Source organism: Hippopotamus amphibius, chromosome 10 (genome assembly GCF_030028045.1).
Source record: "Hippopotamus amphibius kiboko isolate mHipAmp2 chromosome 10, mHipAmp2.hap2, whole genome shotgun sequence".
NCBI lineage: Eukaryota > Metazoa > Chordata > Mammalia > Artiodactyla > Hippopotamidae > Hippopotamus > Hippopotamus amphibius.
Window position 1 is genome coordinate 117275045 of NC_080195.1, and position 21294 is coordinate 117296338.

Here is a 21294-nt window from a genome sequence, read left to right on the forward strand (position 1 = left end):
TCCAAACCCAGGCCCCGATGCCAGGTCCCACCCGAGAGAGCCCACAGGTGGGGGGAGGGGGGCACCTGACAGCCCTGCACCTGCAGAGGACCCCCAGGTGGTGGGGACTCTCAGCCAGGGTCGTGTCTGCGGCAGGGAGGGGAGGGGAGGGTGAGGTTTGCTATGGGCTGAACTGTGACCCAGATTTGTATGTTGTAGCTCTAATCCCCAGCATGACTGCACACGGAGACAGGGTCTTCATGGAGGAAATGAGGTTAAAACGAGGTCACTAGGGTGGGCCCTAATCCAATAGGACTGGCGTCCTTCGGAGACGGAAATTAGGACACACACACCCACAGAGAGAGGGGTGACCATGTGAGGAAACGGAGGAGATGGCCGTCTGCACACCCAGGGGAGAGGCCCCGGGGGATCGGCCCTGCGGCGCCTGCAGAATTCTGAGTTGATAGATTTCTATTGTTTAAGCTGCCCCGTCCGTGGTGTTTATTACAACACTGGCCCTGAGACAGGGGCCTGAGGCGCCGGTGTGTCTGGGACACACCAGGCTGTGAGGACCGGGGGACGGGGCACCCTAGCACCTTCATCCTCACTCACGGCAGAGAAGGAACCAGGGGGCCACCACCCCTCTCTAGGCCTCAGGAGAGGTGGGGGCCAGAGGGCTCTGGCAAGAGCGGTGCTGTGTGTCCCACAGAGACAGTCCTGGGCCAAGGCTTGGCCACCGCTGGGAACACAAGACGCGGGGCCGGGACGCAGCGTGATGCTGGGACCAGCTCCTGGGGGCGGTTTTGAGACATTAAAAATTCTGGCAGGTGCTAAATCTAGCTCCTGAGTAAGGGACCCCGGAACGCTCCACCATTTATAGGAAAAGCCATCTCCCATCACCCGTGCCCAGATGCTCGTTCCTGCCACCACCCTCCAACCAAACGGCCGGGGGCTCGCGATTCCAGAACCAAGCAGGAAATAGACGCCCTTCGCACAACAACACTCCCCTCCCCGGGGGTCCTGCTTCCTCGAACCGTCTCCCAGGTAAACTGCCTGCCCTGGGCCAGCCTGGGGGGCGGGAGACACACCCACACGGCTGCACCCCCGCACGTGCTTCAAAGCTCTGCTGCGGCCGCCTTGCAATTCCCGACTCGGCCTGCAGATGCGGCGGCGGCCCCGCCCGCGGCTGAGTCCCTCCCGAGGGCAGGCCCTGAGACGCCAGCGGAGGGGCCGGGCGCCGTAGGTGCGGGCGGGGCCTCGGGGCTGGCGGCCTCGTTCCGGGCACGGCGGGGCCTCCGCCCTCCAAGAGCAGCGGTAAAGGAGGAACAGCAAACGGACGACTTTAATGGGTGCGGCTCGCCGCGCAGGTGTGGGCGGCGGGGCGGGCGCCGGGGCGCCGGCCGGAGAGGCGGGACAGCGCAGGCGGCGGCGCGCCGGGCCCTGGCGGCCTCGGTGCCCTCCGGGGAGCGAGGAGGCGCGCGGCGCCCGGGCTGCAGCGCGCGTTGGTTGCAGGAGGCGCGGGGCTGCGGGTTCACCAGGCGAAGAGCGGGCGGCTGTCCTCCTTGGAGAGCTCGCACAGGCAGTTGAGCAGCAGCAGCGAGTCGCCCAGAAACTTGGGGGGCACGACGTCGATGACCAGCTTGCGCAGGGCGGCCGGGCTGCTGTGCAGCGGGTTGGCGCGCAGGTCGGGCCGCTGCTTCAGGATGCCGTAGGTGTTGATGAGGAACTCGCTGAACACCGGGTGCACGTCGCGGTTGTAGCCCAGCCGCTCCAGGCGCGCCGTTAGCGTCAGGTAGCGGTGCGTCAGCTCCCGCAGCTTCTTCTCGTCCACCGAGCCGTCCAGGGACTTGATGGACGTCTGCGGGCACAGGCGCGGGTGGGCAGAGGAGCCAGGACCCCGCGCGGGGGGTGGGAGGGGGAGGCGGCGGGGCCCGGGTCCAGCGGGCCTGGGCGGGGCAGGGGCGGGGTTCCCCGAGCACAGCTGTGTAGGCGGGGACCCTGAGGCCCAGAGCCAGGCCCCCACCAGGGGAGGGGGCTCCCAGGTTCCCGCTCGCGCACAGGGTCAGGGAGAGCAGGGAGCTCCAGCACAAGCGCAGAGAAGGCGTCTTGCCAGCCCTGGGTGAGTGTCAAAGGGCTCCCCAGCCTGGAGCCACAGTCCAGACTGTCCCAGGCCAGGAAGCACAGGTGGGAGCAAAGGGACTCATGGGACCGGCTCATCGTGTCCCCCGGCACGTGTGCCTGACACCACTCAGGCTGGTCCAGGCCTGCAGTGTGTGGGTGAAGGTGCAGGAAGGGGACCCCGGGGCAGGAGGGGTCCTAGGGCAGGAAGGGGACCCTGGGGCAGGAGAGGTCCTAGGGCAGGAAGGGGGCCCCCGGGGCAGGAGGGGTCCTAGAGCAGGAAGGGGACCCCGGGGCAGGAGGGGTCCTAGGGCAGGAAGGGGACCCCGGGGCAGGGAGGTGAACCTGCTTGATCTTCTCAGGGATGTTGGACACTGTGAAGCCGTAGAGCCGGGTCACCCCTGGGAAGACATAGGCCAGGATGCGCCGGTCCAGCTGGAAGGCGATTTCTCCGACGATGCGCCCGTCCTTCTCAGTGCCGGCAAAGCTCTGAATCTCTGTGGGGGGGCAGGGGTGGAGGCGGTGAGACAGGCGGCCAGGACTCCGAGGGCCGCCCGCCTTCCTCCTGCCTGTGCTCCAGGGTCCATTTCACGGAGAGAACTGACCCAAACGCAACCACTGTAGGTTGGGGTGAAGCCTCGGGGGCCGGGCCGGGCCCTCCCACAGGACCCTGGTCCCTCCTCCCCACCGCCACCTGCCCCCCACTGTGCGGCAAACAAATTTAAAAGGAAGCTTTGAATTTTCTGCTGCTGAAGGGGAAAAAGACCTTTCCTCTCCTCCCTGTTCTTGGCATGTTCCCTGATCACCCCATCCCAGGTCCTTTCTCCACCCCACCCCACCAGCTGAGACGGACGTAAACACTTTAAAAGCCTGTTTCACAGCCCAGGATTGTTTTTTCTTGTCCCCTTGTCACCAGCGAGTCTATCTAGCACCCAGTCAAGGGTAGCCCCCCTCGGAGGCCCCAGCCCTACGACCAGGTACACTTGGGACGGACTAGGCTGTCCCCCACCTGAGGGTGGGGTCCTGGTGAACTCAAGAACATGCATGTAACACGTGTGGGTCCAGGCTTCGCAGCTACGTGAGACAGCAAGGCCCTGCCTGGCAGCCCGTGTGTATTGCAGGCTGGTCTAGTGCTTATTCGACAATAAGACTTTTTTTCGTTGTGGAGAGGATTGCTGCGTTGGCAGAAGTTATAATTTTAATTATTCCCCCACGGTCACCCCAGCACATCAACCACCCTCTCCTCCCAAACCTGCTTCCAAATCTCACCTCCCTACGGCATCCTCCGATGTCAGCAAGCCTTCTACCCGACAACCGTGCTATGATCAATACCCTTCAAAACCACTGTGCTCTTTGAAGATCGAGCTGCCAACTGTTAAGACCAGATGCACCTGACCTTGAGAGACCACCAAGTGAGGAAGGGCCTGCCTCGCGGTGCCCGGGGCTCTGGCGCTGACTGGGACGTGCCCTACTGAAGGGGCACAGGCTCCCTTGCCTTCCACGCTCTGCTCTTTCTTCCCCACAGGAGACACCTAATAATGTGCCCACTTCTAAAGCTTTCCCTAAAGCCCTGCAACTTTCAAATTCGCCCGTGATCCAAACCCCTTCCAGGAGTGTTGGATGGTGCAGCCCGGCCGGGTCTGTCCAGCAGGTGAGCGGTGCACAAAGAGGCTGGGTGCTCCACGTGGAGAGCTAGCCCCCAGGTCCTGTTACCCACAGACACCTGTGCCCACCGAAGGCTCAGGACTCGCCCACCACACAGAGAGGTTGGCCTGACTCCCCGCCCTTGCTGGCAGGGCTCAGTGGCCCAGGAGCCGCTGGGCTGCTCTGAGACCTCCCTGCAGGCTGTCTGTGCAGGTGTGAGCGCTGGGCTGTGGGACTAACCCTGCCTGTGACCTGGAACTGCTGTTCTCCCTCCCTCGGCCCCATCCTGTGACTGTCCACGTAGCCCCCATCCCAGAGCCCTGCCCGGCCATTCTCTGCAGGAACACCATCGCCGGTCAGCACCGGCTTATTGAGGTCAGGTGTCAGCAGCCGCCTCCTCTGTGGACACCAGGATAGGCTGGGGCAGCGGTGGGGTGGGGTGGGGGCACCTGTCCTTCTGCTCCCTCGGCCGAGCCTGTGCAGGTGTTGAGCCGGGAGGATGAGGCGGAACTCAGGACAGTCCAGGCCTCGGGGAGGTGGCCCTGCAGATGGGGGTGGGGTGAGGGAGGGGCCGAGGGGCTGTGGATGCCTGGGGCAGAGGCCTCACCTGGGCCACAAGACCCAGAGCCCCGTGAAGGCCCTGGGGTCACAAGGTCACTGGGTTGGGGGGCAAATGGCCAGGTGTCCGAGGGCCGAGAAGTGCTGGGGTGGGAGACACAGAGGGGGATCTGGCGGCTGCAGCGGGGGTGCAGGACAGGCTCTGGACTCGGAGGTAAACTGGGGTGGGGGGGTTCCTAGGGGCTGGGACCCCCCTCAGGGGGGCCCTTGAGGCCGCCAGTGGCCAACCCAGCTGAGGCCGGGCTGCGTCCGTTCCCTCCTCAGGAGCCTCTCCAGCCCTCCCGTGGTCTGACTTATCCCTATCCCCACCATGAGCCTTTGAGGGGGCCTCGGACCCCACTCACCCACAGAGGAACTGAGGCTGAGGGGCTCGCCACTCTCAGTCACTTTTAAATCTTTTCATTGAGCTATAAAACACATCACATCATAAAACTCACTCTCTTCACGTGTGCAACCCAGTGGTCTTTAGTATATTCACGGAGTTGCACAACCATCACCACAGTCTAACTCCAGAACATTTTTATCACCAAAAACCCTGTACCCATCTCTCACCATTCTCCACCCGGCACCCACACATCTGCTTCCTGTGCCATGGATTTATGTACTCTGGACATTTCGTACCAGTGGAATCACTGTGACTGGCTTCATTCACCAATGCGTTTTCACGGCGCACCCATGCTGTGGCGTGTGTCGGTCCTGTGCATGGCTGAAGCACATTCCAGAGTATGCACACGGCACTCCTCCACTGACAGGCATTAGGGCCGTTCCCACTTGTTGGCCATCATGAACAAAGCTGCCGTGGACACTCACGTAAAAATGCTTGTGTGGACAAATGTTTCTGATTCTTTCGGCAATATACCCAGGAACGGAATTGCTAGGGCACAAGGTAACGCTACATCTGACTTTCTGCGAGCTGTCTAACCGTCCTCCACAGCGGCCACGTGTGTGCCACCGTGTGCGCCCCACGCAGGCCGGTCGCTGTCACGGCCTCCAAGTGCGCGGGAAGTGCCGCTTACCGCGGTTTCCATTTGCATCTTGCTGATGGCTGATGATGCAGAGCGTCTTTTCACATGCTTATGGCCATTCATTTGTCTTATCCTGGGGAAATGGCTGTTTAAATTCTTTGCCCATTTTTAATTGGATTGTTTGCCTTCTGCTAATGAGTTGTAAGAGTTCTTATATATCCTAGATGCTATTCCCTTATCAGATACATGATTTACACGTATTTTCTCCCATTCTGTGGGTTGACTTTTCAATTTCTTGAAATGCTCCTTCGAAACACCGAAATGTTTACTTTTGATAAAGTCTGATGTATCTGTTTTTTCTTTTGTTGCTCATGCCTTTGGTGTCACAAATAAGAATCTATTGCCAAATTCAAGGTCATAAGTTTTTTTTTTAACTAGGCATGGATTTATTGTTTTCTAAAGGTTTTCTCTTTTAATTTTTTTTTAAATTAATTGGCTACGTTGGATCTTTGTTGCTGCGCGTAGGCTTTCTGTAGTTGTGAAGAGCAGGGGCTGCTCTTAGTTGTGGTACATGGGCTTCTCATTACAGTGGCTTCTCTTGTTGTGGAGCACACACTCTAGGTGCGTGGGCTTCAGTAGTTGCAGCATGTGGGCTCAGTAGTTGTGGCGCAAGGGCTTAATTGCTCCATGGCATGTGAGATCTTCCTAGACCAGGGCTGGAACCTGTGTCCCCTGCATTAGCAGGAGGATTCCCAGCCACTGCACCACCAGGGAAGCTCAAGGTCATAAGATTTATGTCTGTGTTTTCTTCTAAGAGTTTGTGGTTTTAGGTCTTTTAAGTCTTGGTCTATTTTGAGTTAATTTTCATATGTGGTGTGAAGTCCAATTTCATTTGTTTGCATGTAGAGATCCACTTTCCTGGCACCATTTGTTGAAAAGACTCTTCTCTCTCCATTGAATTGTCTTGGAGCTCTTTTCAAAGATCAAACCTGTAAATGCATGGGTTTATCTCTGGACTCTCAATTCTGTTTCATTGACTTGTATGCCTATTCTTATATCAGTACCACACTGCTACTGATTGCTGTAGCTTTACAGTAAATTCTGAAATTGGGAAGGGTGAGTCCTCTGATTTTATTCTCCTTTTTCAAGATTGTTTTGCTTATTCTGAGTCCCATGCATTTCCATACACATTTTAGGATCAGCATGTAAATTTCTGCAAAGAAGCCAGGTGGGATTTTGATAGGGATTGCACTGAAATTTGTAGATCAATTCCGGGAGTTTTGCTATCTTGATAATATTAAGTCTTTTAAGCCACGACCACAAGATTTTTTCCATTTATTTAGGTCTTCTTTAATTTCTCTCAACCATGTTTTGTAGTTTTCAGTGTACTCCTTCCTTAATCACTTGGCAACGCTGCAGAAGGTACCCAGGAATTAAAGCTGAGACCCAGATACACTGCACAGAAGCATGTTAGGAAAGATGGGGCCCATGGAGGAGCAGGGTGCAAGCTCCCCCTTCAGTATTAATACATTTATCTCATCAGGAATCAGTCCCTCTTCCTGCCTCCCTCTCTCTCTAAAGTATAAATCAAGAAACAAGCTACATCTGAGAGGATCTAGAAATCATTTCTAGTCCAACCTGAGCCTTCCAAGATCCAGCCAAAAACCTATTCCTCAAAGAAAAAAAGTCAATAAGATTGATAAACCTCTAGCCAGACTTATTACAGAAAAAGAGAAAGAAGACAGAAATTACCACTATCAGATATGAGAGATGGCATCACCACGGATTTTACAGACATTAAAAAGATAATAATGGAATATTAAGAATGACTTTATACCAACAAATTTAACAACTTGGATGAAATGAACCAATTCCTTAAAAGATAAAAAAGCTCACTCAATAGAAATAAAAAATTTGAATAGCCTTATATCAACTAAGGAAATTGAATTTGTTGGGGTGGGGGGAGGATGTTCCTACAGAGAAAATTTAAGGCTCAGGTGTTGTTGGTGGTGAATTTTACCAAATGCCTAAGGAATACATAGTGTTAATTCTACGCAAACTCATCTAGAGAATAAAGAGAATGAAATATCTTCTTCCTCATTCACTGAGGCTGACATTAACCCAATATCAAAGTCAAAAATGACATTATAAGAAAACCATAGACCAATATCCCTCACAGACTGCAAAAATTCTTAACAAAAGTTTAGTAAATTGAATCGAACAATGCACAAAAGTATAATACATCATGACCAAGTGAGGTTTATCTCAGTAATTCAAGGTTGGCTTATAATTCAAAAATCAACCAATGTTTTCATTTATTTACAAACAAAAACCAAATGCTCAGCTCAATAGGTGCAGGAAAAGCATTTGACAAATTCCAAAATCCATCCAGGATAACTCTAAGCAAACAAAGAGTTAAAGGGAACTGCCCCAACCTGATGGGGGGGCATCTACAAGACTTAGCTAACATCATACTTTATGGTGACAGATTGAATGCTTTCCCCCGAATCAGAAAAAGGCAAGGATGCCCATTGTCACCATTTCTATTCAACCTTGTTCTAGCCAATGCATCAAGACAAGAAAAAGAAATTAAAGGCATACAGATTAGAAATGAAAAAGTAACTTTGTCTTTATTCACAAATGACATAATCATCTGTCCTAAAGAATCTACCAAAAACAAAAAATCAAACAAAAAAAACCCTACTAGAACAAATATGTGAGTTCAGTTAAGTTGCAGGATACAAGGTTGTATTTGTCAGGGTTCTTTAGAGAAATAGAAACAGAACTCGTGTGTGTGTGTCTGTGTGTGTGTGTGTGTGTGTGTATTTACTGTAAGGAATTGGCTCACATGATTATGAAAACTGACAAGTCCCAAGATCTGCGAGGTTGATTCTGCAGGCTGGAGGCTCAGAAGAGCTGATGATATAGTCCCAGTCTGAGTTCAAGGTCTAAGAAACAAGAGAATCAAGGGTGTGGCTCCAGTTCAAAGGACTAGAGGTGTGAGACCCAAGAAGAGCTGAGGTTTCAGTTGCAATGCAAAGGCAGTCAGGAGGAGGAATTCTCTCATACTTGAGAGACAGTCAGCCTTTTTGTCCTATTCAGGCCTTCAACTGATTGGATGAGGCCCACCCACGTTAAGGAGGCCAATCTGCTTTACTCAGTCTATTTATTTGTTTATTTATTTATTTTTATTTATTTATTTATGGCTGTGTTGGGTCTTCATTGTTGTGCGCAGTCTTTCTCTAGTTGTGGTAAGTGGGGGCTACTTTTTGTTGTGGTGCATGGGCTTCTCATTTTGGTGGCTTCTCTTGTGAAGCATGGGCTCCAGGCTCCCCCTTGGTGTCCATATGTTTGTTCTCTACATCTGTGTCTCTATTTCTGCCTTGCAAACTGGTTGACCTGTACCATTTTTCTAGATTCCGCATATATGCATTAATATACGATATTTGCTTTTCTCTTTCTGACTTACTTCACTCTGTATGACAGTCTCTAGGTCCATCCATGTCTCTACAAATGTCCCAATTTTGTTCCTTTTTAAGGCTGAGTAATATTCCATTGTATATGTGTACCACATCTTCTTTATCCATTCCTCTGTTGATGGACATTTAGGTTGTTTCCATGTCCTGGCTATTGTAAATAGTGATGCAAGGAACATTGGGTTGCTTGTGTCTTTTTGAATTATAGTTTTGTCTGGAGATATGCCCAGGAGTGGGATTGCTGGGTCATATGGTAATTCTATGTTTAGTTTTTCAAGGAACCTCCACATTGTTCTCCATAGTGGCTGTACCAATTTACATTCCCACCAGCAGTGCAAGAGGGTTCCCTTTTCTCCACACCCTCTCCAGCATTTATTGTTTGTAGATTTTCTGATGATGCCCATTCTAACTGGTGTGAGGTGATACCTCATTGTAGTTTTGATTTGCATTTTTCTAATAATTAGTGATGTTGAGCAGATTTTCACGTGCCTCTTGGCCATCTGTATGTCTTCTTTGGAGAAATGCCTATCTAGGTCTTCTGCCCATTTTTTGATTGGGTTGTTTGTTTTTGTGATATTGAGCTGCATGACCTGTTTATATATTTTGGAGATTAATCCTTTGTCTGCTGATTTGTTTGCAAATATTTTTTCCCATTCTGAGGGTCGTCTTTGTTTACAGTTGCCTTTGCTATGTAAAAGCTTTTAAGTTTCATTAGGTCCCACTCATTTATTTTTGTTTTTGGCATGCGGATTCTTAACCACTGCGCCACCAGGGAAGTCCCCAGTCTATTGATTTAAATATTAAAGTCATCCAAAAACATCCTCACAGAAATACCCAGAATAATGTTTGACCAAATATCTGGGCACCTAATGGCCCAGTCAAGTTGACAAATAAAATTAACCATCATGGGGGTCAATATACAAAATCAACTGCGTTACTATATACTAGAAACAGATAATCAGAAATTCATATTGATAAAAACAATACTATTTATTATAGCATCAGAAACATGAAATACTAAGGGATAAATTAAACAAAAATGTATGAGATCTGTACATATAAAACTATAAACTGAGCAATATTTTTAAAGAATTAAATAAATGGAGAGATATACAAACATACCTTGGAGACATTGCTGGTTCAGTTCCAGACCACCACAATAAAGCAAAATATCACACTAAAGCAGGTCACATGAATTTTTTGGTGTTTCAGTGCACATAAAAGTTAGATTTACACTATTCTGTAGTCTATAGTGTGCAATGATATTATGTCCAAAAAAAAAACCAATGTACATACCTTAATTTTAAAATACTTTATTGCTAAAAAATGCTAACCATCATCTGAGCCTTCAATGAGTCAAAACCTTTTAGCTGGTGGAGGGTCTTGCCTGCATGCTGCTGACTGAGCAGCGTGGTGGTTGCTGAAGGTTGGGGTTGGTGTGGCAATTTCTTTAAAAAGGTAACAATGGGACTTCCCTGGTGGCGCAGTGGTTAAGAATCTGCCCGCCAATACAGGAGACACGGGTTCAATCCCTGGTCTGGGAAGATCCCACATGCCGCAGAACACCTAAGCCCGTGGGCCACAACTGCTAAGCCTATGCTCTAGAGCCCTCAAGCCACAACTACTGAGCTGGCGTGCTGCAACTACTGAAGCCCATGTGCCTACAGCCCGTGCTCAGCAACAAGAGAAGCCACCACACTGAGAAGCCCCTACACTGCAGCAAAGAGTAGCCCCGGCTCACTGCAACTAGAGAAAGCCTGAGTGCAGCAGTGAAGACCCAATGCAGCCAAAAATACATAAATACATAAATAAATAAATTTTTTTAAAAGAGGTAACAATGAAGTTTGTGTCATTGATTGACTCTTCCTTTCAAGAATAATTTCTCTGTGGCCTGCAATGCTGTTTCGTAGCATTTCACCCACGATAGAACTTCTTTCAAAATTAAAGTTAATCCTCTTAAACCCTGCTGCTGCTTTATTGACTAAGTTTATGTAATGTTCTAAGTCCTTTGTTTTCATTTCAACAATCTGCAAGGCATCTTCACCAGGAGTAGATTACATCTCAAGAAACCACTTTCTTAAGAGGTAAGCATAAGAAGCAGCTCCCCAACTGTGAGGCTTTATCCTGAGATGGCAGCAGTTCAGTCCCATCTCAGGCTCCACTTCTGATTCTGGTTCTCTTGCTGTTTCCACCACATCTACAGTTACTTTCCCCACTGAGGTCTTGAACCCCTCAAAGTCATCCATGAGGGTTGGTATCAACTTCTTCCAAACTCCTGTTAATGTTGATATTTTGACCTCTTCCCGTGAATCATGAATGTTCTTACTGGCACCTAGAATGATGAATCCTTTCCAAAAGGTTTCAACTGACTTTGCACCATCTATCAGACGAATCACTGTCCAAGGCAGCTATAGCCTTACAAAATGTATTTCTTCAATAATAAGACCTGAAAATCAGAACGACTCCTTGGTCCACAGGCTGCAGGACAGATGCTGTGTCAGCAGCATGAAAACAACCTTCATCTCATTGTCTATCACCACCAGAGCTCCAGGGTGACCAGGCACCTTGTCAATGAGCAGTAGGTCTCAACAGTGGGCTTAAAATATTTAGGAAAACATCTTGTGAGCAGATGTGCTGTCATCCAGGCTTTGTGGTTCCATTTATGGAGCACAGGCAGAGCAGATTTAGCATAATTCTTAAGGATCTTAGGATTTTCAGATAATAAATGAGCTTCAACTACAAGTTACCAGCTGCATTAGCCCCTAACAAGAGTCAGCCTGTCCTCTGAAACTTTGAAGCCAGGCATTGACTTCTCCTCTCTCACTATGAAGGCCTAGATAGAATCTTCTTGCAACAGAGGCTGTTTCATCACTTTGAAAGCCTGTTGTGTAGTGTGGCCACCTTCATTGATGGTCTGAGCTGGACCTTCTGGGTGACTGGCTGCAGCTTCTACATCAGCACCTGCTGCTTCACCTGGCACTTTGACGTTACGGAGACAACTTCTTTCCTTCAGGCTCATGAACCAACCTCTGCTGCTTCAGACTTTTCCTCTGCAGCTTCCACACCCCTCTCAGCTTCCACAGAACTGGAGAGAATGAGGGCCTCGCTCTGGGTTAGGCTTGGCTGAAGGGAGTGCTGTGGCTGGTTTGATCCTCTGTCCAGACACTGAAACTTTCTCCACATCAGCAATAAGGCTGCTTTGCTTTCTTGTCATTCGTGTGTTCCCTGCAGCACTTTTAATTTCCTTCCAGAACTTTCCTTTGCCTTCACAGCTTGGCTAACTGTTTGGCGAAAGAGGCCCAGCTCAGCCCATTTTGGCTTTCGACCTGCCTTCCTCACTCAGCTTCATCATTTCTGGCTTTTGATGTGAAGTGAGGAACATGTGACTCTTCTTTCACTTGAACACTTAGAGGCTGTTGTAGGGTTATTAATTGGCCTAATTTCAATATTGTTGTGCTTCAGGGAACAGGGAGGCCCCAGGGGAGGGAGAGAGATGGGGGGTGGGGAGGGGGCTGGTCGGGGGAGCAGTCAGAACACACACAGCGTTTATCCATTAAGCTTCCTTCTTGTATGGGCGTAGTCCTTGCTGTCCCAAAACAGCAGCAACATCAAAGAGCATGGATCAGAGGTCACCACAACAAAGATAATACTACCGGGAAACATGAACTATCGCCAGAACTACCAAAGTGTGACACACAGACATTAAGTGAGCAAACGCTGTTGGAACAATGGCATCACTGACTTGCTCCACACAGGCTGCCACAGACCTTCCAGTGTAAAAACTGCAATGTCTGTGAAGCAACAATAAAGCAACGTTCAGCAAAACAAGACACAGGGTCCACAGATCTGAAGATTCCATGTTGTTAAGATGCCATTTCTCTGAAAATGGATCTAATTGACCTCGAGGTCCAGGGCAATTCCAATCAAAATCCCAGCAAGTCTTTTTTTGTAGAAATGGGTACATGTTGATTCTAAAATTCATACGGAAGGACCTAAGATAGCCAGAATAACTTTGACAAAAAGAACAAAGTTGAAGAACTTATACCATCTGATTCACAGTCTTATAAATCTACAGTAACGGAGACACTGTGCATTGGAGTCAATACCAACGCAGATAAACGCAACAGCACAGGGAATCCAGAAACACACTCACACACATGTGGACAGTGTGACAAACGTGTCCACGCAATTCAACGGGGAAAGGATAACCTTTAAAACGCTGGTGCTGGAACACATGGATACCTAATGCAAACCTCATACCGTACACAAAAATTAACTTGAAATTGATCAAGAACCTAAATGTAAAACAGAAAACTACAAAACTTCCAGAAGAACACATAGGAGAGAGTATCTGTGACCTTCAGTTTGTCAAAGATTTCTTAAGTAGGACATAAAAAGCATGAACTTATATAAAAGAAAAAAATCAGTAAACTGGACTTCATCAAATTAAAGAGTTTTGCTCTTCCATGGATACTATTATGAAAATGGAAAAGCCAGACTGGGAAAGCATATCTGCAAAACATACACCCAAAAAAGGTCTGGTGTCCAGAATATACAAAGAACTCATACAACTCAATCGTAAGAAAACAAGCAACTCACTTTTTAAAATGGTCAAAAGATGTGAACAGACGCAGCCCAGGCACTGGCCCCCAGGCACATTGTCCTCCTCTGCGGGCTGGTGGAGAGGCTGGGCCTGGACCACCCTCCCAGCGGCGGCCGCCCCACCCCGTGCCCGCCCCTCACCCATCTTACCGTTAAGGTAGTAGCTCCTCCTGGTCCTGTCCCCAGAGGGCAGGTTGCTCTCCGAGAAGCACACCTTCTTGGGCCGGCTCACCTCCCTGGGCTCCAGCAGGGTCTTGTCCGCCAGCGGGTCCTGCAAGGGGCTCAGGAGCGGGGACAGCTTCCGGTCAGAGCCGTGGGGCACGCGCAGCTCCGGGGAGCTGAGGAAAGCCTTGAAGGGCGCCTGGGCAGAGGTGGCACAGCCTGGCGAGGCGTCGTCCTCGCTGGAGAGGGGGGCGTGTGAGCACAGCAGGTCCTCCAGGGAGGACGCCTGCAGCTGGGAGGGCGCATCAGGGCCACTGGTGAACCTTCCAAAATCTGGAACTGGGGCAGGGAGGAGAGGAAGCAGAAGTTCTTAAAGAGGCCACTTTAAGAACACACACACGCCCTGCCCAGCTCTGACACCTGCTCGCACTTCCCCTGTGTAAGAGGTGATGGACACGTGGGCGAAGTGGCTGTGGGCACCTGTGCCCAAGGATACCAGCAGCCTCAGGTTCACGGGCACAGCGAGTGTGGGTGCCTCCGATGCCGCCTCCCACCTGGGCACCCACACACCATGACAGTGACTTCTACATGCTTCTTAAATTTTATGTAAATGGTATCATCTGACACGTTTTATTATGAAACTTATCTCTTTTTGAGACTTATCCAAGTCGAGCGAGTCATTTGGTAGCTCGCTGGTTCACCTAACCGTGCACACACGCGTGCACACGCACATGTTTTAGTTCACCGGCCCATTGATGCACGTGGGGCTCTTTCCAAGTTTCCTCGTGAGCGCAAAGCCGCCATCAGCGCCCCTGACGTGCATCCCCTGCTGGCCATGCGGCCCAAAACTGTCAACGGGACGTGTCTCAGGACTCACCAAGCATGAGGCACTGAGGTCCCCAGGGCTGGCTTTGCCTCTGGCTCAGCCCTGGAGGAGCCGGGAACCCTGTGCTCAGGACACAAATATTTCAAGGAGAGGTGGGCTGTCCCGGCAGTGGGCAGGGGCTGGGAAAGCTCACCTCATGGACTTGGAGAAGAGCCACATCTATGACTCATTTTTAAAGGGATTGCTATGTGGCCAGGTGGGTTTGCACGTTGCTTTTAGTTTCTATTTAGTGAATTGAAATTCCCTTCTGTTATTCCCAAGCCTTAAGAAAGTTGTGTTAAATGTTAAAAAAAATTTTTAAATCCTCAGTCAAGTCCAAATTTTTAGGTCACCTTATAATAAATCTATAGGGGCCTCCCTGGTGGCACAGTGGTTAAGAATCTGCCTGCCAAAGCAGGGGACATGGGTTCGAGCCCTGGGAAGATCCTACATGCCGCAGAGCAACTAAGCCCGTGTGAGCCACAGCTACTGAGCCTGCGCTCCAGAGACGTGAGCCACAACTATTGAGCGCATGTGCCACAACTACTGAAGCCCATGTGCCTAGAGCCTAGTGCAACAAGAGAAGCCACCCCAAGTGGTCACCGAAAACCCAATGCAGCCAATAAAGAAATAAATTTATTAAAAAATAAATAAGAAATAAATAAAAGCATTCTCCTAAGTAATGATCAGATGAAGGAGGAAATGAAAATAGGAAAAAATGATTATTGAGAAATAATGAAAATCAGAACCCTATATATATTAAGACATCAGTACACTTAAAACTGTATTTAGGGCTTCCTAGGTGGCACAGTGGTTAAGAATCAGCCTGCCAACGCAGGGGACAAGGGTTCTATCCCAGCTCCAGGAAGATCCCACATACCTTGGAGCAACTAAGCACATGTGCCACAACTATTGAGCCTGTGCTTTAAAGCCCATGAGCCACAACTACTGAGTCCATGTTCCACAACTACTGAAGCCCATGCGCCTAGAGCTCGTGCTCCACAACAACGAGCTCCACAACAAGAGAAGTCACAGCAATGAGGAGCCCACAGACCACAAAGAAGAGCAGCCCCTGCTCGCCACAACTAGAGAAAGCCCGTGTGCAGCAACAAAGACCCAACACAGCCAATAAATAAATTAATTTTAAAAAAACTGTATTTAGAGTGAAATTAGCAGTTTAAATCCTTTAATTACTTCTAAAACATCACCAAAAAATTAACCATTCATATGAGAATGAATTCTTGAAGAAAGCAAAAGAGAATAATAAAAATGGCACCAGAAATAAACTTGAAGCAGCTCTGTGATAAGTCCAATAAGACAGCAAAACTGTGGAAAGCTACTTTAGAGTCACAAAAAACATAAAGAAATAAAATTGGAAATGAGAAAAGTGATAGAAGAATGACTAGGAAGATAATGTTTAAGTTATAAAAGTATTATATACAACTGAATATTAATTGAAGATTTTAATAAAAGGAGAGCTCATCTGGGAAATTATTTTAAATGACTCAGTAAGAAGTAGAAAACCTAAACGGGCCAATAAGCAAAAAAGAAAAACTGAGAAGTTATAGAATAATTATGCTGCAAAGGGCCACAGGCCTGGGTGGTTGGTGGGTGAGTTCTTTCCAGTTCCCAAACAATTCACAATCCTGACATCATATAAATGAGGTTGGAACACGGAAAAAATTAAAAGATGCTTGATTATGGTTATAAATTGTCACAACTCTGATATCAAATCCTTGCAAAGACAACCCACAGAAAGAAAACTGCAGCCCACATTCACGTAGGAACAGAGTCCAGAGATCCTAAGCAAAGCCCCAGCCAAACAGATGCCCCACAGACACAGCTCAGGCCCAGGACCCGCGGGGTCTCTCAGCAAAGCAGCGTTCCAAGACCCCAAAGGGGAGCCTTGGGAAGCAGCTGAGGGCACTTCCGCAGATGCTGAAACGAGGTCATAAAAATTTAACAAAGTGAGCTGTTTCTCAAATTTTTTTGTTCTCTAAAAATGAGGACTAGAAAGACTCTTCCCCAGCACCCAGCCTGCATGGCCCCTGATCCCTGGGCAGACCGGGCCCTTCACGGCTCACCAGCCACCAGGAGGATGGGGGTGGGGGGCGGTGCGCCAAGGCCAAAGGTCCTGGGAGTCCTGAGGAACAAAGACGAAGAAGGATACAAGTGGTGAGCTGGCAACCTCACTTACAGTGGTCGTTAGAGACAGAGCAACTAAAGACGTAGAAAACACGGGAGAACAAACTGAAAAATGTAGCAGAATAACACGGCTCATGAAGGGGCTGGAGACAGGAGAAATATCTACAAATCAACAGCTTTCCAAAACACAGCAACACTGATCACTGAAAATACAGTGAAAAAAGACATCCCATCCATGACTGCAAAAGTAACACAAAGCGCTCCAGAAATAAACTAGTTAATGTGAAAGATTTATGTGTGAGAAGTGGCTAAAGAGACTTGAAGAAACAGAGACAAAATTACTTAATAAAACGGCAGGGGATGAAATGATCTTCTGGGTGAATGGAAGCAGAAAAAATGTGAGAAAAAGTACTCCACCTTCTAAGCCAGATTCCACTTTTAGGAAAACATACCCTAAGGGAAGACCCTAAATAGAAAGTATTTTGCTGTGGTGTTTACCTCAGGGTGAGAAAAAAGAACTGTCATTTCAAACATAAGGAGAGTGCATTAAATTGTGGTCCATCTGACTTTGGGATGCCACACAGCCATGGGACGTGTATTTCTAACAACACGGAAACAGCAGCATCGCGGTGTTAACGGGAAAGAGGCAGAGAGATGCACCGAAACGACTTGAGCCAGCTGACACTCCACCCAGGACAACAAGGAGTCCAGGCGACAGCAGGGGCCCCGTGACTCCAGGGGGTCGGGGACCAGGGTGGTCTGAAGGAAACTGGCCCAGGAGGGAGGGGCCGGCAGGGCGAGGCTGCCCCCCTGTCCCTTAGAACACGTGCACCACGTGCTGGAAGCGACCCCAGGAGATCCCGGCACGGCCTGGCTCACCTCCCACAGGTGAGGCCGGTGTCAGAAGGTGCAGGGGGTAGAGGCCGCAGCCTTTTGGAGAGCATTCCAGTGGCCCTCTCAACACTTCAACTGCACGCGGCCTTTGACCCAAGGCTTCCCCGCCAGCTACCCCTCAGCAGGCCACAGAGGCACACGCGAGGCCACCCGTGGTCACAAGGGGCTGGAAGGGCGCTCCCGCGGTGGGGTCCGGGCTGAAGGGCTTGCGGTGAACGCACAGGGAACAGTGTTCCCTCCAGGGGAGGACGGATGGGCAACGACAGCAAGACGGACGGTACAGACACTGGACCCCGTTTACGGAAAGCGAAAGGGTCCCTAGACACACAGGAAAGACGTGCTAGAGACCGAGGAGACGTTGGCAGTGGCTGCCTGGGGAGTGGGCGCGGCTCGACCCGAGTGACGCTGCTAAATGGGAAAACAGGCTTTCAGAACACGTCCTGTTTCGAATGTGGACAGTGTGCTGCTGTGTGCAGTTCCCGTCCATCGGTAACCTTGAGCTGCTCTCGGGAACTCCTGCTGGTTCTCCAAGTCCGGCCCCAAGGCCAAGGCTGCACCCTGCCAAAGGCTGCACCCTGGGCACGGAGGTGGCCCTGAGCATGCCTGAGACCCACGCCGACCTTGGCCCGCGCCCCACAGCCAGGGCTCCGAGGCCTCTCTGTGGAAGGCCTACTGGCCTTGGGCTGGCCAGGGGCTGGGGCTCCGCCTAAGATGGGCGTCCAGCGGGATCGGGGCTGGCCCACGGGCGGGGCGCCAGCCACAGTCCTGGAGACGCTGCCCCCAGCTTGGAGCCCGATGGGGAACGGCCCGGCTTGAGCAAGGGCCTGCACCTCGCACGCAGCCCACCCTTCCAGCCCAGCAAAGCGGGGAGCAGGGGAGGGCCCGGGAGCTGCCCCCGGCTGACCACGGGATGGCTCTGGGCCCTGAGGGTAGGTCCCCGCACGGCTCAACTCTTGGGACGAGGGGTGACAGAGCGGCACAAGGCACACGGCTTGGCAGTTGTCACAGCGCAGACAAGGCCTGGGGACACGTGCCTTGTGCAGCCGCCGCACACCAGGCGTCCCCCGAGGCTGCGAAGGCGGCGCGGACCCCCTGCAGGCGTCAGGCCTGGGAGAGGGACCACCACCTCCGGGGACATGCAGGTCGCCTGGCCACGGGGCCCAGGTTCCACACCCCAACCACGCAGACCGAGGTCATGGCCCGACCCCGCCCTACACCCTGCTCTGCCTGTAGGAGAGTGTTTAAGCAGAACCAACGAACTTCCGCAGAGCTTGTCACAGCCTCTGCAGCGGCCTCCACGGCGGGCAGGCTGGGCCACGCGCCTCCTCGCTTCCTGCCGGCGGCGCTGCAGGCGCTCCCTCCTGGTGCCCTTCCTGCCACACGCCGGGCCACGCCTGACGGCCAGCACGGCGGCCACAGCTGCCCCGGCCAAGGGCCACGCTCCGGGGAGAGGAGAGGCGCACACGGCCCGGCCTCCTGGCCCCGGCTGCCCTCGCTGGACCCGGACGTGCCGTTTGAAGCCTCTGCGGTGGGACCTCGGCAGCCACCACAGACGGAGCCCCGCCAGCCCAAGTGGGTCACCAGCCCGCCTCCCGGGCGCGGAGCACCGGGGGACAGGCCGCGGCTCACCTGGGCCCCCGGGGGAGCAGGCCTCGGGGTAGGCGGGCGCCTGGGGGAGGAGCAGGTCGCGGCGCCCGCGCCCGCAGCTCTCCTGGCAGCTCTCGCTGAGCAGCCGCCTCAGCATCTGGTTCTCCTTCAGGAGCCGCACCTGCTTCTTGAGGTCCGCATTCTCGCTCATGAGTCTGCTCGTCAGCTCGCTGCCCTCAGCCATGGCTGCGGCCGCGTCCTCGGTGCTCATGTGCGGGCCCGCGGGCCCATGGAGGTGGAAATCCAGGGCCCGTGGGCGCTCCAGAAACGCCAAGAGCCCCGAGTTCCATGCGGCCTTCCGCAGCCTTGTGATGTCACCCTTAAAGCGGCGGCGGCACCCGCGGCCACGAGTGGGTGGAGGGAAGGGGGCGGGGGGGTGGGGACGGCCCCCAGCACAGGGCGCGCGCAGGCCGAGGCCCAGACAGGAGTGTTCCAGCATGTCCAGAAAGCCATCAGCAGGACCCTCAGTGGCAGGCTGGCCGGCCCAGAGCTGGGGGTGCCTGGCATGCGGACACTTGGACGGCGCACGCCTGGGATGCCCACCTGAGGAAGAGGCCGGGGGCGCAGAGGAAGGTGACCGGGGAGCCCCTCGACGGCTCCCACAGCCCACGTGGCTCTGGTGGGCTCTGGGGGGCTGGCAGTTGGAGGCCAGCTGCCGGCCACATTCCCCTGGTCTGGAGGGTCCAGGTGGCACGTCAGCGTCCCCACACGAACCACCAGCACAGAGTGTCTGGGACACGGACTGGACCTGAGGACCCCCAGCCAGGGAACTGGGCCGTCTGGATCAAGCACACACAGAGTCCAGCCAGATTCTGGTCCTGGGTCAGTGTGACCTTGTGAACCCCCCACCCCCCACCCCCTACCCCCCCTGCTACCCAGAGGTGCATAAACTCAGCACTGTTTCCTGGCTCCAAATGCAGCAGATGGGTCTCCTCCTGCTCCTCCAGAGGACGCAGCCCAGAACAGCAACAGGAGTGCTCTCTCCCCTCCTGCCGATGCCTGCGGCTCCCCCTCACCTTGAGGGCCTGGGGAGCGCAGGGGCCTCCAGGCAGAACAGAGCCCGGACGTCCCCAGACGAACAAACAACTTAGCGTCATGTCACCTCAGGGAAACAGAGCCTTCGGTGGGGCTTGCTAAATCCCAACCTCCCTCTCCGTCCAAGACAGACCAGACAGGATGGCGGGGATGTGGACGGTGCCCACTAAGGAAGGCCCGTGGCACTGCCCCACCAGACTCCTGAGAACAGGGCCAGCGGGCAGGCGGGCATAAGTAGCTCCCTCCCCGGCCCCTCCCCTTGCATTTAAAATGCCATTTCTTCCCTACCCCAAAAAAGGCCTCTTGATGTGACGCCCTCCAGCCATGGACCTGGGAACATCCTGCCAGTTTCCTTCTAACACATCAGTGGATTCAACTTGCTAATATTTTTTATATTCATGAGGGAAATTGATCTGTATCTCCTTTTCTTGTAATGTCCTGGTCTGATTTTGTGATCAAGGTCACGTTGACCTTATACAATGAGCTGTGAAGGGTTTCCCCTCTATTTTCTGGATGTTGTGTTACATTGCTATTTCTCTCTTAAATGTGTGATAAATTCAACAGCAAAGCCACGTGAGCCCGGAGTTTTCTTCTAGCAAAGCTTTTAGTTTCTAATTCAACTTCTTAAAGTCACTCAAATTTTCCATTTCTTCTCATGCCTATCTAGATAATAACTGTGTCTTTTGAGTAATTTGTCTGCATCATCTACATTGTGGAATACTGGCATTACGTAGTTCATATTTCCTTATTATTCTCTCTGAGGTCTCACGCCTCTGAGGACAAATGGGTCCAACTGAGGCAGAAAACAACAACCAAGTGCAGAAACAGCTTTGGCGGGTTTTTGCAGGAGCATGTGAAGTAAGCAGGGCAGGTGGGAACAGTGTGATCCAGGGAGAAGGGTGGCCAGGCTCAGCGGGGCAGACTGGATGACTTTCTTCTGCAGGATCTACAGTGATGTACCCTTTCGTATTCCTGACATCGGTTGTTTTCTTTCTTGCTTCTTGGTCAGACTAGAGGCCTGTTACTTTTCTCAAAGCATCAACTTTTGGTTTCATTGGTCTTTTATGTTTTCTGTAGCATTTGACTTCTCTTTTGTCTAGTATTTCCTTCCTTCTACTTGTTTTGGTTTTAAGATTCTCAAGAT

At 51.6% G+C, this 21294-nt stretch overlaps 1 protein-coding gene across 2 annotated transcripts; it reads right to left on the reverse strand.

Moving 5' to 3' along the window:
• Positions 1-1302: 1302 nt before the first annotated feature.
• On the reverse strand, positions 1303-19351 carry SPATC1L (spermatogenesis and centriole associated 1 like). 2 transcript variants are annotated; one of them, XM_057697847.1, is made up of 4 exons: positions 19098-19351; positions 13553-13897; positions 2443-2594; positions 1303-1837 (listed from the first exon to the last, which is right to left on the reverse strand). In XM_057697847.1, the coding sequence occupies exons 1-4, from the start codon at positions 19324-19326 to the stop codon at positions 1511-1513; spliced, it is 1053 nt and encodes a 350-aa protein (XP_057553830.1). In that variant the 5' UTR covers positions 19327-19351; the 3' UTR covers positions 1303-1510. The 2 variants fall into 2 exon arrangements, with proteins under 2 accessions (XP_057553830.1, XP_057553831.1); XM_057697848.1 differs by having other exon boundaries at positions 1511-1837; positions 13553-13903; positions 19098-19299.
• Between the last annotated feature and the right edge of the window lie 1943 nt (positions 19352-21294).